This window comes from Electrophorus electricus, chromosome 24, assembly GCF_041902795.1.
Source record: "Electrophorus electricus isolate QZ-2024a chromosome 24, ASM4190279v1, whole genome shotgun sequence".
NCBI lineage: Eukaryota > Metazoa > Chordata > Actinopteri > Gymnotiformes > Gymnotidae > Electrophorus > Electrophorus electricus.
In genome coordinates this window covers 7,264,618-7,281,653 of record NC_137520.1, presented here as the reverse complement: position 1 = coordinate 7,281,653, position 17,036 = coordinate 7,264,618, and the positions used below count along the sequence as shown (strand labels likewise).

The 17,036-nt window shown below is 40.4% G+C and overlaps 1 protein-coding gene across 3 annotated transcripts in view; it reads right to left on the bottom strand.

Moving 5' to 3' along the window:
• cntn3a.1 (contactin 3a, tandem duplicate 1) overlaps nt 1-17,036 on the bottom strand; it is a 59,880-nt gene that overhangs the window by 1,439 nt on the left and 41,405 nt on the right. For all 3 annotated transcript variants that reach the window (XM_081707086.1, XM_081707087.1, XM_027017941.3), the window contains exons 10-22: nt 14,013-14,142; nt 12,678-12,828; nt 9,891-10,018; nt 6,048-6,223; nt 5,561-5,678; nt 5,276-5,434; nt 4,942-5,091; nt 4,380-4,450; nt 3,780-4,014; nt 3,429-3,544; nt 1,625-1,811; nt 700-812; nt 297-462 (exon numbers count right to left, since the gene is read on the bottom strand). In XM_081707086.1, coding sequence (XP_081563212.1) covers nt 297-462; nt 700-812; nt 1,625-1,811; nt 3,429-3,544; nt 3,780-4,014; nt 4,380-4,450; nt 4,942-5,091; nt 5,276-5,434; nt 5,561-5,678; nt 6,048-6,223; nt 9,891-10,018; nt 12,678-12,828; nt 14,013-14,142 — 1,900 coding nt within the window. The remainder of the gene's footprint in view (nt 1-296; nt 463-699; nt 813-1,624; nt 1,812-3,428; nt 3,545-3,779; nt 4,015-4,379; nt 4,451-4,941; nt 5,092-5,275; nt 5,435-5,560; nt 5,679-6,047; nt 6,224-9,890; nt 10,019-12,677; nt 12,829-14,012; nt 14,143-17,036) is intronic.

The window sequence follows — 17,036 nt, the reverse complement described above, 5'->3', positions numbered from 1 at the left end:
CACAAAAGCACACAAAACGTGAAGCATGTCACAACCATAACCTTGCCATAAGTAAATAAACAAACAAATATTAAAGCCCTCCTTAGCCCTGACTACATATGCATTTCATTCATCCGCTGCGAAAAGAAACATCATCGGCCGAGATGGACCAAGAAGCTTCAAAAGCATTGAGTCAAGGGCATATTTCTGTGCAGTAACTCATTTGAATAACTATTATCAAAAGGCGTAAGGTGCCTATATGACTGCAACGTACACAGTAGGTAAGTGGTAACTAATGATCGTCATTAGACTCAAACCTGCTATCCTTGGGATGGTGATGAGCCTGCTGCCACTTTCTCCGCCCTCGCTGATCGCTTTGATCTGGATGGTGTAATCCTCATCCACAGGTAGAGAGAGCTCCAAGGAGGTGCTGTTAGTCTCTACCACCCTTTGATGGCTGTGTCTGCTCCGCTTGTAAATCACCTTCACAAGAAAAGCCCAGTATATAGCACTGGGTCAGAAAGCTTCACAATGTTAGAGAATATAGTACGGTCTCTGGAATGTTGGGCAGTACATTGGAGAATATGGACTGGTGGTTTCTCACCAAGCCCTTTCATCGAGAATATATCTGTAGTTTTTCATAAAATTTCCTGAGTTGTTTAACAATAGCCTCCTCTTCCAAGGATAGAATTGGACTGTGGTAGTATTTTTAGTTCTTACTTTGTAACCCAAAACCTCTGATTCGTTCTCCAGAGCTCTGACTTCATCCCATTTCAGAATGATTTTAGAGTTTGTCGTGTTCCACGTGACTTTCGTTGGAGCTTGGCTTGGTGCTGAGGTAAGCAAACAAAAATGGAAAGGACTTAACCGTAGGTTACGGACCCGAGGGTTAAAGAGTAGGAACTGATATCTCAAGACTTTCCACAATGAATAATTTCTCTTCAGGCAATAGTGTTTTATCCAGCTATGTATATGCAGGAAAAAACTGAGAAAGGAAGTCCCTTAAGATTGATAAACTATATTTTTATACAACACTTAATTATAACTTTTCTGTAATTTTCTGTAGCTTTATATTAGTGGACCCTGCTCTGAAGGTAGATACAACCATGTGGTGCTCTTACCGAGAAACCTTTAGTTTTACACAGTGCACTATAAGCATAAGGCCTGCCATATGAATCATCATCATCATCATCATCATAGATCTATAAGCTATGTTTAGAGAACAAGCTGCTCAAATAATGCAGATCTAAAAAGACCTGTACATTTAGACAAGACATCAGCATATGCTGATAAGATCAGATTCTCTGTTTTATACATATGAAGCACCTGATGAAACTGGCTTGTAACTGCCTGCCTACTTCACTCACCCAGTCACTCCCACTGTGTGTCTTTGTTTTTTTCCTTGACGGACATTTACTAATATTATTAGAAAAAATGAACGCTGGGTCTAGTTTGGGTCTAGTTTGAAAGTTTTAGAGAATCAAATGAATAACATTATCTAAGAACTGGAAGACGTGCCAGGTTTCTTTAAATGGTGCAACATCTAAAACAGGACTGCAGTCAACACGGACCACAGGAACCCTGCCATCTGGCATCCTTCATCCCTTCCCCTTGCTTTTGGAATGAGTGAGATACAGTTGCTTACGGGGCCTCCTGGTGGTGACGCTGACCACTGCGCTGTCCGGCCCCACGCCGGCGCTGTTGTAGGCCCTGAGGGTGATGTGATATGCAGTGTTGGCATCCAGGCCACGCAGGACTGTGGACGTCCCGTTCCCTGCGGTCCTCAGCACTCTGGCTGTTTCCTGCCCCTCTCTCTCGGCCCAGTACCTCAGCTAAAGTTCACAGAGTAGGCAGTTCTCAGCGTTCTGCCTAGTCAGATACATCCATTTAAGTTTTAAGTCATTTCAAATATAATGTATAATCCTGATATCCTTATTACCATAGCTGCTGAAATGGTTGTTCATTTGAATTTATGGTATTTTATTTTACAGTACATAGTCAATGGCGTGTGGTGTGTAAAGCAAGTAGCCCTTCTCCATGACATACAGTGATGTGTTACTAATAATCCCATTACATAGGCAGTGATGCGTTACTAATAATCCCATAACATAGGCAGTGATGCGTTACTAATAATCCCATAACATAGGCAGTGATGCGTTACTAATAATCCCATTACATAGGCAGTGATGCGTTACTAATAATCCCATAACATAGGCAGTGATGCGTTACTAATAATCCCATTACATAGGCAGTGATGTGTTACTAATAATCCCATAACATAAAAAGTGATGTGTTACTAATAATCCCATAACATAGGCAGTGATGCGTTACTAATAATACCATAACATAGGCAGTGATGCGTTACTAATAATCCCATAACATAGGCAGTGATGCGTTACTAATAATCCCATAACATAGGCAGGGATGTGTTACTAATAATCCCATAACATAGGCAGTGATGCGTTACTAATAATCCCATAACATAGGCAGGGATGTGTTACTAATAATCCCATAACATAGGCAGTGATGTGTTACTAATAATTCCATAACATAGGCAGTGATGTGTTACTAATAATCCCATTACATAGGCAGTGATGTGTTACTAATAATCCCATAACATAAAAAGTGATGTGTTACTAATAATTCCATAACATAGGCAGTGATGTGTTACTAATAATCCCATTACATAGGCAGTGATGTATTACTAATAATCCTATAACAAACAGTGATGTGTTACTAATAATCCCATTACATAGGCAGTGATGTGTTACTAATAATCCCATAACATAAACAGTGATGTGTTACTAATGATCCCATTACATAGGCAGTCATGTGTTATTAATAATCCCCTACCATAGGCAGTGAATTGTTATTAATAATCCCCTACCACAGGCAGTGATGTTACTAACAATCCCATAGTCCCTCCTTCAGAACGCTGATAAGGGCCAGGCCAGCCCTCATAGTGAAAATCATACATTTCACTGGTCACATTTCCTGTCATTGTGTTAATAAATTTACATTACAGAACCCTTCAAAATATCACCAGAAGGGGCACATAGGCTCATACACAGCAGTGAGTCCCTGCAGCCATACTAATGAGCAGTTCTGATTAGTTCTGTAGTAAGCATGAATATGTAAAGTATCCTAAATTAATAGGTTGGTGTTTTGTTTTTTTTTTTAATTTTATTTATGACATTTTTAGACCAACTTTTTTGTTAACCCTTCCCTGAAGGTTTAGAAGGACCTGACTGTAGACTAACGCAGACAGTACAGCAGAACATGCAACATGATAAAATATTGTCACAAAGCTATTATTGTAAAACCCCTCTAAAAAGTGCTTGTGCCTTAATGTCATGGAAAAAAACAAAGATACCGGTCCTAATGTTATGTGGCTCCTGCCAGTCGTATCTGGTGAGCTGTGACGGGCGAGAGTGCAGTCAGCGTCTCACCTCATAGCCCATGATGCGTCTCCTGCTGGTGGTCCATGGCAGAGGCTTCCAGCCCAGCTCCACCTCCGAGGAGGACAAGCTCTTAGCGCGGATCCTCGATGGGGCACGGCTTGGCTCTGGTCCATGGAACAAGGCATTGTCATTCCTCTTGCTCGACTATCGGAACACTTACCCTCATGCCAAATAAGAGAATGACAACCTCCTTGATTTACTTTGGTAAGATGTGATAGCTGGATGAAAGCCAAAAGCATCTTTTAACTCACAAGACGTTTGGATTGCTTAATGTCTGCTATTCGAGTGTGCAAGGACCTTTGCAATTTTTACATGGAAGTGCTTTTGAGTTCGTTTTACCTTCTTCTGCTGAGTAGATCGTAGTCACGGCACCGAAAGGCCCTTCTCCTCGGTTGTTGTAAACTCCCACCTTTATGTGGAATGGCGAGAAAGGAGGGATACTCTCGTTTTTGAAGATGTAACGAGAGGCCTCAGGAGAGGTGACTGCAGCCTGCATCCAGCTCTGAGCGCCATGGGGACGGAATGCTACGACGTAACCAAAGCCTGGGCCACTCTGTAGCTCATCCGGGACGGGCTGGAGAGCCCCCACATGCACCACGCACACAAATACACAAACAAACACACACAGGAAAATTCAGGCAGACACAGACACACAGATTGGGATGACAAAGACAGGTAAAAAACAAACAAACAAACAAACAAAAAAAACACCAGATGCACCAGATGACAACAGCGGAACTTGGGAATCAATAAGGAAAATGTTCAAGAAAAGAAGTGCCCTCCAGAAAATACCTACATTTGTCACCGTAAGCCTGACGCATCAAAACCAGAAATAACCTGAAGGCCACTTTTTGATGCACGCTGACATGCAAAGCTACTGTTAATGGCAGTTAACTGTGCAGCCACAAAGCTGTAACTGAAAGCCAGCTGTCACGTTACCTCCCAAGTGATGACTAGCTCGGAGCGACTGCCACCGCCTCCACCCACTCGGGCTGGGGTTATCCTTGGAGCTGATGTATTTGAAAAAAAGAAAGAGGACACTTCCTGAATGCAATGTGAATGATGAAAGCTCCCTGAAATGCAGGCACTTTCAACCTCCTCCAAGAGACAGAGCTCCTCTTTCACTCTGCCATCTACTTCTAAAAGGCACAAAAATAAACCTGCTTAAAGGTTTGATATTTACCACAAAATAACATTTAAGGGGAATCATAATTGTGGCTGTGCTTGAGTATAATGTTATAAGTTTAGAATAAGGAGCAAATAATGGATTTTTATTCATGAGTACTGAGGTAAAGGTCAGTTTATATTTAATACATGACGTATAATCTTTTCCCAATCGTATGAACAGAGTTGGAATTCTTCAATGATTTAAATAAAGCAAACTGTACAATTTTCTTTTAGCATACGTATTATTTGTCAACCTTCGTGCAAAGGAAAAGCAGTGATGACACAAAGGGCCCTTGATGTGATAATTTCCCAACTGTTTGAATGCTGGGCATACGTGCATCTTTAGTCCGGATTTCTTTGGAAGGTGTGCTGGGTTCTCCGGTGCCAATGGTGTTGGTGGCCAGTACTCTGAATTCATACTCCACCCACGGGCTCAACTCTGTGACTCGGGCAGTCAGCTGACTCCTGCCAAGAATCCCTGGAACTAAAGGACAATCAAAAACCTAAAAGTCCTAATTGAACTCTATATCAAAATTATCTAGCGTAACTTTAAAGCAATAATATACAATTTACTTGCAGAGCTGAAAGGAAAAGGCGCCATACAATATCACAGCATAGTAGCAAGTAACACGACACTTGGATAAAGCAGTGATAAAGCTGTGATATACCTGTTTTGACAGCCTGCCAGCCTAGAGAGAAAGGCGTTCTGGCCTGGATGGCATAAGTAGAGATAGGACTGTGGTTGTCAGTGCCCGGGTTCCATGACACAAAAGCTGTAGTTTCAGTAACTTGGTCTACCCGGATGTCCAATGGTGGCCCGGGGGGACCTATGGGAGGAACACTGTCATGGGTTCCAGTCAAAGCCATTTTAAATCCTACAGTTAGACAGCTTTTTGCAAACATCAGCTTTGGGGAATATGGTTTGTGGGTCTGAATTATGATTATGGCGTTACCCCTGACAACCACGTCAGTGGCGATAGAGGCGCTGTCCATGTTTGTTTGAACTGCACAGGTGTACCGCCCTGCATGCCTTAACCGGATGTTGCGGATCATGATGTCACCAGCAGATTTCTGTGAGCAAACAAAAGAATTTTGCTTTGACATTCTTCATAGCCTAGACACTGCGGATAATGGGAGACACTATTGATAAAGGGAGACACTACTGGTAATGGGAGCTTAATGAACTGCCATTAACTGCTTACGCTCCAAGGATGCACCAGTGGGTTCAAAACAATTATCTATATTCAATAACTACTGTAGTTATTATAGATCAGTGGCCTAGACTCTAATTTCTCACACTTGTAAGCAAACACTTTTCATATTAGCTTCTCTGCATTTTATAATAGAGCACATTGATCATAATATAGCTTAATATTAAATACTACATACCAAACCTGGAGTTTTAAAGTTGAAAGTCCTGTGCTTATAAGAAATACTTACCCCACCAACCTTTTCAAAATAGCCACCGTAGCTTCCAAAATGGATCCGCTGCTCATTAAAGAACCAGGTGAAACGGACATCAAGGGAGGGATCCCGAGAAACCTGGCATGGAAGAACCACACTCTCTCCTATGGTCACATCCAGCTGGGCTGCCTTGGTCGTGATAATGGTGGGCTCTGCAACAGCCGGGGCAGGACAAGGTAGAGGGTTATAAAAGAATGCGGAATGAGGAAATTCATTAAAAGAACCTCACCTCATTAAACAAGAGTCCACCAAGAATAGCAAAAATTTTTTATTTCTTATCCTTTATATTTTTCATTCAAAATGTTAACAAAAATGTAACCTTAATTTGAGGTACAATGATTGAAAGGGAAAAGATAAACCACATCATGACCACTGATGGCAATTATTATCGCTCTTTCATTTAATACCTTGTATAGCTTCCCTTTGCAAGGATAACAGCTCTGAGTCTTCTCCTACAATGTTTAATGACACTGGAGAACACATGCCAAGAGATTTGATTGTCTTTATTTGAAAAGGAGCACTGTGCATTAATCAGCATTCAAATAACTGCAAATGTAAGTGAGTTAGCCAAAAGGATCATTTTTACTGGTAGTCCATTTGCCCGTTGCTGTTAGGCATTCAAAAATATTGTAACAGGAACATATAAAATACAGATAATAATATACAATTCAGTTAAACACTAGTAAAATATGGCATATAAATTACAGATAAATAATACAGGTATTGTATGAGCACAGTCATGTTAAAGGTAGATAAAACTACCACCTGTGTTAACAATAAGCCATCTCTTATATTATACTTAAATGAGTGATTTGGGGGGGGGGGGGGGGGGGGTCTCAGTGATATTGAATTCCACTGAGGTGATGTTCTTAAGGAAGAGATGGTCTGGCTACTGCAGGTTTCCTTAACAGCAATACTAGTCACTCTGTTTACAGTAGATTTGAAGTTGATGAAGCCAGACAGAGGAGGCTGGGCTATTCCATGCAAAATCTTATAAATTAGGCAGACATTTTGTATTTGATACACTTCTATTGTTTTTGAAAAATACGTTTTTTTCCAGCTAATCAGATTATATTTCTTTAGAAACAAGAATGGCTTCTTGTTTAAGGTTTTAAGTATTTGTGTGTATAGTGATTCCTGTGATTTTAAAGTTGCAAAATGTATATTAGATCAACTTATCAGACAACAGGTGATGTGGGAAGGAAACATTGAGTGGCATTATATATTATCTGTCTCAGCTAACAGAAAATACACCTGAAATTTGCCAAACTGAATTTTACTTTATTATTATGTGTATGTTGAAACTGGTTTGAATCTGTAGTCCTACATATTTTTGTTCTGAGACAACTGGCAGTCTCTCTCCTGAGATGAGAATATCTTGTTCTACATTTAAGATGTGGCCTTTGGAGAGAAAAATACATACCAACCGTATTTGACACATTGTGTTGTAAACAACTTATGTTACACCAGAACGTGACCTTTAACAAAGCATCTGTTAACTAGTTTGCAACCTGTTCTGCAGTTTTACCATGAGTAAAAATAACTGCATTATCAGTATATATAAAGATATCACATTGCCTACACACAGATTATTAATGTACATGCTAAAAAGTATTGGGCCAAATATAGCCCTGCAGGACACCTGTTGATAGGTATAGGGAGTTTATAATTATCAACTTTGACAAGTTAGGAGTGAAGAAAGAAATAGGTTTTGATAATGTTAAAAAAAAAGACTATGGAAAAATTTAAGTTGAGTAATTTATGCAGCATAATATTATGAATAATGGTGTCAAAATCAGTCTGTAAATTAAAGAACACAGCCTTTCAACCCCACTTTGTCCATCAGTCTCTTCATTTTCTCCCCATGAAATAGCACACAGCTGTTAAGCCCTGAATCTAAATTACACTGTGTGCAGTGGGAAAGAGCTATTGTTTAGATAATCAATTATTTGTTTGGCAACCTTTGACACTATTGGTAAAATACTGATGGGCTTGTAATTGGAGCTCAGAAGAGGGTCACCATCTTTGAGTATAAGGTCCAAAACAGCAGACTTATGCTAATGATATGCATTAATAGTTAATCCATTAATTCAATTTACTGTGACAATTCTCAGTGATTGTGAAGAAGATCCATCAGTGAGAATCCATATAGATCCTTCAGATTCCAAAGTCCACACTTGCGGAGTCTCCTCTTCAGATCATTCCAGAGGTTTTCTATGGAGTTCAGGTCAGGGAACAGGGAATGGCCATGGCAAAATTGCAGGACTTTGATTCCTTCGATCAGTGAACCATTAATTATTGAAACATTAATTATTGCACTGAGAGTGGAACTGGGCATTTCAACTTTATTTACTTTCAGCAACATACTGACACACACTGCTGTATTCTCTGATCTTTCTCATAGTGATGGATGACTAAGGGGATTTGGCCTGTGTGTCACCTCATTTTTATACCCCAGGGAAACAGGAAGTTATAGCTGACCACTTAAGTGTGCCTAATTGCTCAGATAAACCTAAAAGGGTTTTACATTCAGTTATTGTACTTCAAATATATGATTTTTAAAAATATTTTGGAATAAATATCAAAATGATAAGCAGGACCAACTGTTATACAGCCCATTTTGCTCATGTTTACCAATGGTAGCAATACATTTATAAGGCACTACATATAAATGCAAACTAAATAGAAGCTTTGTAGCCCAGACAAACTTAAATAATATATGTTTGTGTGTGTGTGTTTTGATACACATATATAAATTCTATAAAATATTTTAGTTGCTATTACATTTTAGCAAGTTGTTCGGCTACCCCCCACCCCAAACCCAAACACACACACACACGCACGCACGCACGCACACACTATTTTCTAACACTCTATTGTTTCTAACTATTCACAATATCAAAACTTGCTTTCAATATCATACTCTAACACAGAAATGAGTGAGCAGCGACAGAAATCTATTATTATTATTATTATTATTATAAGCTTGAAGAAAAGCAGTTCCAGATGTACTCGAATTAAATCGTTCCGAGTTATGAGCTGTGCACTACAACATAGGCACCACTAGATGTCACTGTGCATTCACGGTGGTATGTCCTAACAGTCAGCGATTCACACTGCATGCATCTTAATCACTAACAAGCTCAGACTTTAAGTAAATTAAGTAAATGTGTTAGAATGCGTACTGTGACAGTTAGGTACACTATAACTAATGTTATGTGATAGCTTTAAAAACGTTTATAATATAAGATATAAAATAAATTATATCTCATACACATATCAAAAAGTCATTTTACATAATAACAAACCTATGTTTAACAACTTTCTGCTAACATTTATTATAAATTAGGGAAATAAAGGAGTTTTATGTAAATATTTTTTATATTAAATACCTATTTAGTTAATTCCTAACATAAAAGCATTTTAGAAGATAAATGTATAAAGGATATTTCTTAAATATAGCTGCCATTTAAACAATGACACTTCATAAAATTCTACTAAAACTGTCAAACACACATTAAGCAAACAGGTATTTTCATGAAGGCCACTGATTAAAATAAGAATTAGAAAAAAAAAACCCTGTAAATATCAATTTGCAATTCAAAAACCAGAAGCAACTCTACAGTGCTTATAAGCCACATATTAGTTGGGCTGCCATGTTCAGTATCGACTCAAAACAACAGAATGCCAAAGAATATAAAATAATTTTGCTGAGTAAACCAATATAGTTAAAAATAAATTAATAGAAATGCCAAGTGCATCACAGTCATTTGAAAATATTGGATGGTCAACACTTCATACTACAGTTTCGCCTCATACCTTTCACAACCAGAGTCCCAGCACTGCTTGCCACTCCATACTGATTTCTGGCCACACAAGTGTACAGGCCTGCGTCTAGTGTGGTGACATTCGAGATCCGGAGAGTCCCATTGTCCAGAACAGAAACTCTAGAAAAATGGCATCACAGCAATCTATCAGGTTTACTATTCATTATTCACTATTCATACATTACAATTTTATTACTTTACATGACATTCAAGTTAGTCACCATTATCTGTATTTAATGTAGTTACTATGTTCTGTGGGTGAACTGAAATGATGGGAATAAATAATTCAATTTAGTTTAGAGATCATTATGTAAAATGTATTGATGACCAACACTGTTTTCCAAAAAGAAAACAGTACAAAAGTGTCAAAAAGGCTGGTGAGTGCCGGAAGGCTCTTCTGAAGTTCATGAGTCACTGGGAGCTTGAGACCTGCCAATGAACTGCTTCCACAACATTTTCTTTAAATGAATAATTCACATTTTATCATAAACCTAAATTAACCGCATTTGGACAACAGGCTGACAGGCTAAGTTACATCTTTTAAATACAGAGACATTTTAGAATGGCCCAATAATTGCACAACATCTCGCAGTGCCAAAAAGATATTTTCTCCATTGTTTTGTTGGGAGTAGTATGACAGAAGATCAATGTGTTATCCAGGAATATCTGACATCATCTGTTTTCTCTCTATCTGCCTGGTTGTTTTCCCTTATCTCCAAAGTCCAAAATAATATTGCGTCTTCCAGCTGACTGGTTGAGAAAATGACAGCTGTTCGCTCAGTGTTACATGTATGACACACAATGTAAGAAATCTGATGAACAGAGCGATGTGGTGGTTGAACCCTGTGTGTTGGGATGACCCATGTTAAACTTCACTAGTAGTGGGAAAAGTGACTTTAAAATTGTACTAGATACTGTGATTAGGAAAAAACAAAGCATTTAAATCCATATGTGGATCACAGGCGTAAAAAAGTGGTAACTACTGGTTCTATTATGTAGCAGTTTCTGTAGTTCCACGACATAAAAACCTTGCATCAATTTAATAACTACTGCATTAAACTTTACATTTACATTTAAATACACATGCTGTACTGTGGGATTTAGATACAACACACAACTCCCACTAACATTTGTATCTCTCCCCACTTAAATGAGGCCTTGCCACAGTTTTACTAGCATATCGTCCACTGTCGTGCACTGTGCTAATCTGTATAGCAATACATCTTTGCCTGTACCTGACTTATGTAACAAGCACATATGAAGTAAAAAAAGTAAAATGCACTTCCATGCACTCCTACAACATGAGGTGAGGATCAGTGAACGTCATTCTCCCTGCACCACATAAGTGCCAGGCATACTGGCTCTGCATGGGTTCTGCAAGGAATCTACAGGGAATCTGCACAAGATCTACTTCATTTTGACCACGACCTTCCACCATGCAGTTGTCTTTGTCTGCACTGCACCATTGCACGGGGAGGACTTGCGGGTGATGAGGTTCTGTCTTCCTGCCCCCTGCTGCGGTGAGCGAGCACACTGCACGCCTTGGTGGTTAAAACAATAATAAAAAAAAAAACACCTCCCATGTGCCATTTCCATGCACATAGCATTTTACAAAGGATGATAAATGTAAAGTAATTCCCCTGGATATCTTCCCATTTCAGTGAACGAGTGCTGAAATTTGGAGCCGTTTGGAATTTGGAAATAAACCCCCACAGCTGGCTCGCCTGTTCAGGCGATGAAACCTGATTCCGATGCGGCGTGAGTCATAAGGAGAACAAACAGATAATGGCTTGGTGAACTGATCATCGATCACTGGAAGACAGACATATTGAACAAGACAATCATTGCACTGCAAGTATTTAATTAAGACTGCCAGACGATGCCGGCCTAATCCTTTGTGATCTTAACAGCCATCTCCCCTCAGATACGCTTGCTTGGCAGAGCAGCATGAAAAGAATTGGCTTAAGCTTTTCAGAATTTGCCTTCAAAACACTGACAGATTGCATAACAAACATGTTAGTCTTCTCTCTCTCTCTTAGAGCATGTGCGATAGTTTTCCTGAGTTTCTCCAGTGCTGCCTGTGGTGGGTGGATGTGATAGGAACTGTAGCTCATCTGTGGTTCTCTTTACTAGTGGTGTCCTATTGTGCCCTCAAGCACCTGGTCGCACTGACTTCTTTAATTACAGCAAACCTCCTTCTTCATCAGTCTTTAGTCACTCAATATATGTTTCTGCTTCTCAGGTCTCTTACATCTACAGCAAACAGAACATTCATGACCAAAAGCTTTATTTTTGCTAGTTTCTTATACTATACTTGTATAATGTTTTAAAGCAATGTACTTAATATTATCTCTGGAGGCCACTGGAGGTACATTAATACTGAGGAAAGAAAATGTGTTCAAAAATAGTCACCAAACATATTTGACACAGTACTCCTACCATGTGGGTTAAAAACAGGACCTGCAAAACTAGACAGAGCCATTAGAACAGTCGTAGTGACAGGCCCTACATGTAATTTAACTAGCTGCTTTTCCACCTGACCCTTTAAGGGATCGTGTGGTTAAAAACTACAAACAAAGCTAACAGGAGTAAACAAGGCATGGAGGCCAGCACTAAGTATGACTCACTAGCTTTCACTCTCTGATCTGTTCAATTTGTTGTCAGTTGCAACCTTTCCCGAGTACGCTTTTAACTTCTGCACCTGGTTGGATCTGAAGTTCTCTTATAGTCGTCCAGTGTCTTTGAGCAGGCTAAAAGATATGCAAAGCTGCCTTCTCACCTGTGGCTCTCTCTCAGAGCCTCCTTGCCCTTCCTCCAGGAGATCATGCCACGTGGAGACATCCGGGGCCTGCACTCGATCAGCACATCACCACCCTGCCGGGCCAGAGTCTGGGCCTTCAGCACGCTGTCTGAGAAATCCGGTGCCACGGCTGACAGCGGGCACGGAAGAGTGAGAGAGAGAGAGAGAGAGAGAGAGAGAGCCAGACAATTGAGCAAGTCAGAGAAGGGTTAGAGAGGGAGAGAGAGAGAAAGATAGAGAGAGAGAGAGAGAGAGAGAGAGAGAGAGAGAGAGAGCCAGACAATTGAGCAAGTCAGAGAAGGGTTAGAGAGGGAGAGAGAAAGATAGAGAGAGAGAGAGAGAGAGAGAGAGAGAGAGAGAGAGAGAGAGAGCCAGACAATTGAGCAAGTCAGAGAAGGGTTAGAGAGGGAGAGAGAGAGAAAGAGAGAGAGAGAGAGAGAGAGAGAGAGAGAGAGAGAGAGAGAGAGAGACAGACAATTGAGCAAGTCAGAGAAGGGTTAGAGAGGGAGAGAGAGAGAAAGATAGAGAGAGAGAGAGAGAGAGAGAGAGAGAGCGCATTAGGGAGTGAGAGAAAGAGACAGATAGAGGGCAGAGAGAAAGATACGATCATTGAATCACTGAAATCACAGAATTACTGAAGGGCTCAGATAGACAGCTTGCAGTCACCTCTAATGAAAAGCTCCTCCTGCCGCCTCCTTTCCCAAAGACACACAGTAAGGACCGCTTTAATAAGACGCTCGCTGAAGAAGGCCTCCATCTCCCGCTAGCCGCACTCCACTGAACCATGCTGCTCACGTGCATTCAAAATGCGCAAAAAGAGTGGGGCGGACAGGTGGCGTTGGCACGCTGCAATTTCAGCATGCGGGTTTTTTTTCTTCCTGCCTAGTTCGCATCTGTCTCGCCTCAATGCGGAGCCCTTCAAAGTCCCCATTGTGCTGGGAAACGATGGCTCTAAAGCATAGGCCTTGCTCCTTTAATTAGCATCAGCCCCAGCATGTTAAAAAGGAGCCAGTGCCTTTTATCTGAAGGCAACAATTGATTTGATCTTTGGTGATGTCAATTGCTTTTGTACCAGCAGCACACCCGGTGCTTCTACCCTCCTGTGGAGTACAACCTGCATCTAATATGTCAACCTGTACTTTTGAGATGTGCATGAAGGTCGTGATTGGCTGAATGGAGTGTTGGTATGGCATCGCTGAACTCTGAATGGAGGGTGGGTCTGTGGGATCTGTGTAGGAGATGAGTGGACTGCAGGAGATGAGCAGGAGATGAGTGGACTGCAAGCTTAGGAGGTACTGCAGAGAGTGCTCTTACCAATGACTCTTAGCTCGGCATTGCCAAAAACTCTGCCGTGCCGGTTCTCCGCGACGCACTGGTACAGTCCCGTGTCGGCCAGAGTCAGACTGCTGATGTACAGCGCCCCATTAACCACCTGGATTCTGTCCTGAAAACATAGAAAAGGTCTGCCATGAGGGCTCTTCATGTTAGCCAGCAAGGCACGTGTGCTGTGTCTCACTTGTACCTTGTTCAGCCTGAGCTCAGCCATCAAAGCCACAGCTGGTTACTGGGCGGTGGCATTCTCCATAGCTCTTTTAAGAATGTCACTGCAATTTATAAATTATTTGGAGTTCACACATGGAGAGCTAGTACTCAATGTACCCCATTTTGTCCGTTTTAGCTTAGCAAGTGTGTGGACATATAGCAGGTGTACACAGACCTCAGATATGCCAAAGCATACTACTTTTCAGTACAGCAGGTAGGTTGAGGCTGCCATATTGGGGCAAAAACAGTAGGTTTTAAAAAAACAAAACAAAAACATGTAATTAACCACATTTAAAATGCAATGTAAGTCATTGTTCGTATTTACTACCTACATAAGCACTTAAGGGTAACATTTTAAAAAATAGTTTACATTACCAAATATCAACACAAATATTAACAAATATCCTCAGAACTTCGAGAGCCAATGATCCACAAACCACGGTCCTATGCTTCCTACAATATCTACAATATCTACCAGGTCTTGTGCCACATTTACATCTACATCTACAGCCTTTAGCTGAAGCTCTTGTCCAGAGCAACTAACAATACTAAGTCAGTAGATGGCAATATGATGTTATTGATTGAGAGGCGGCACTGGGAGCATAAGAGTGGGTGGGGTTCCAATGTCGAATTTTCTTCCAGTTGACCTCCTCCAGTGCACACCTGTTGACAAGCATCTGTCCAGTTTACCTCTTCTACTTTGGGGGTGGTTGTCCTGATGAACTGCTCGCATACATACGTTAACCTGCACGCATTCATACAGCTGACTCTAATTAAACTTTGAAATGGTACATCTCTGACGTCAATGAGGGATTCAATTTAATTTTTATATGTTTTGAAGGTACTTTCATTATTTAAGGGTAGTTTTTTAAATTTGAACTGAATTGGCTTTGAATATGCTCATCCCTTCTATTACTACATATAAGCAAGACAATTAATTAGGAAGGCCCAGTTTCAGGAGACTGCTATCACTGCTCAGCATATTCTATGCAAGTGTCAAGGATATGTATGTCTGAAAGGCTTGGAAGTCTCTGAAGGATGCATAGAATTTGAGTGGCCTTCTGTGTCTAATTCCAGTGGGAAACAAAAGTTCCTAATATGCTTTCTTGCTAGTTAATCTACTGAGTAGTGACAAAATAGAATTCATTTTAGACTTTTCTGCTACAGCCATATGTATCAAATGCTAAACAAGAAGTTCTCTGTATCTCTTGTTTATGCACTTTTCAGCAATGTTGAAGTCATGGCTCATATAAAAAGACATGATCTTTCATGTTACATAACTAGCTAGCTAGGTAGATAATAAATATGCCTGGTTGTAAGTATGCCTGTTTTCTTGCTAACAGCACTGTGTTTGCAAGTCCAGAGCAACAAAAATAGATTTTTTTCCACAATGGGCAAAGTGGAACAAGCTGAATTAATAATAATTACAGTAATCCCCATTGCCCTCAACATCCTCACGAACGTCTGACATTACGAGGCAGCAAGTTAGAAGGTTACAAAGCCACTGGTTAATTTTAGCAAATATAATCCTCCTTGGATGTAACAGACCTCTATAACTGCTCATTTAATTACATGATTAATTAGAGAGCATGGTGTTTCTTGCTGCCTTCACCAACAACCACCTTGTATCTACCTAGACAACTAGCTAGCTACTTCATGCACAGATGCAACTTGCGCATGTGCATTTCAACAAGTCAGTCAAGTAATGAAATTGCGTCTAGTTCGGCCCTCTAGACATTCTGTGAATAAGACGCAACAGAAAATAAACCTGCACTGGCTGTTGCCAAAGCAAAAGGGGTTTTGGTGCTGAACATAGGAACAGAGGCATTTATTTTCACAGCTTTATCTTAGTTTTAACTTAGTAACTATATGAATCGGTGTGTGTTTGTAAAAAGCTCATATCTATCAGTAAAGTGTCCTTGAGTCTGAGAAAGGTGCTATATAAATGATAATAATAATAATAATAATAATAACAATAATTAATTGTATTACTACTTGCTAACCATGACTGCATCTGTATGTCTTCACATACTAGACAAAGATTCATGCTCAGTCCATGTAATACTTCTCCATCTACCCTAATTTGATTTCTCTTTCCCTTTCAGGAAAGCTCATCTAGGTCTCCAGTTGAACATCTGCACTTTTCCAGAGCCTGGGCTGTTCATCCAGGCAAGCCTTCAGTTTGAATTTCTCTGGAGTTTAGCAGCGGTGGGATGAGCAGTCTATCATTGATCTATAAAGATTAGCCACAAGGGAACACAAATCCTGCCCTGTGTTCAGCCATCATAGCTCAACAGACTGTGGGCCTCACCTAATACAGGGCCTCAGTCTTCATACATCACTAGAGGCTACATGGTGGATAATGCATTTAGGTACGCAATAGAAAAGTACTTGGAATTACAGGGGACTTGTTCAAAGTGGTGGTCTCTTAAAGCAGCCCCTGAGAGCACAGAAATCACGCTCTTTCTATTAATGGCCGGCTGTATGAACTTGCTCCTTTATTGAATTCCTTTTGTGCTGCCATTGTGCTGAACTTTGAGTTCAAACAATAGGAACAGAAAGTTTGCTGAGCCACTGAACTTAGGCTGAAACCAATAAAAATGGGCCAGAGATTTGAACTACCTGCACTTTTGACCCAAATTTTGGGCTGGAGAATATTTGTGCTACCGGACTACTTTGCGTATGTTTTAGCACATGGCCATGGCCAGGGAAATGTCTGCTGGCAGCAAAACACCCTGACACTCACTGAGTGTCAGCATAACATCAAACACACTGTTTTCATATATGTGGCATGTG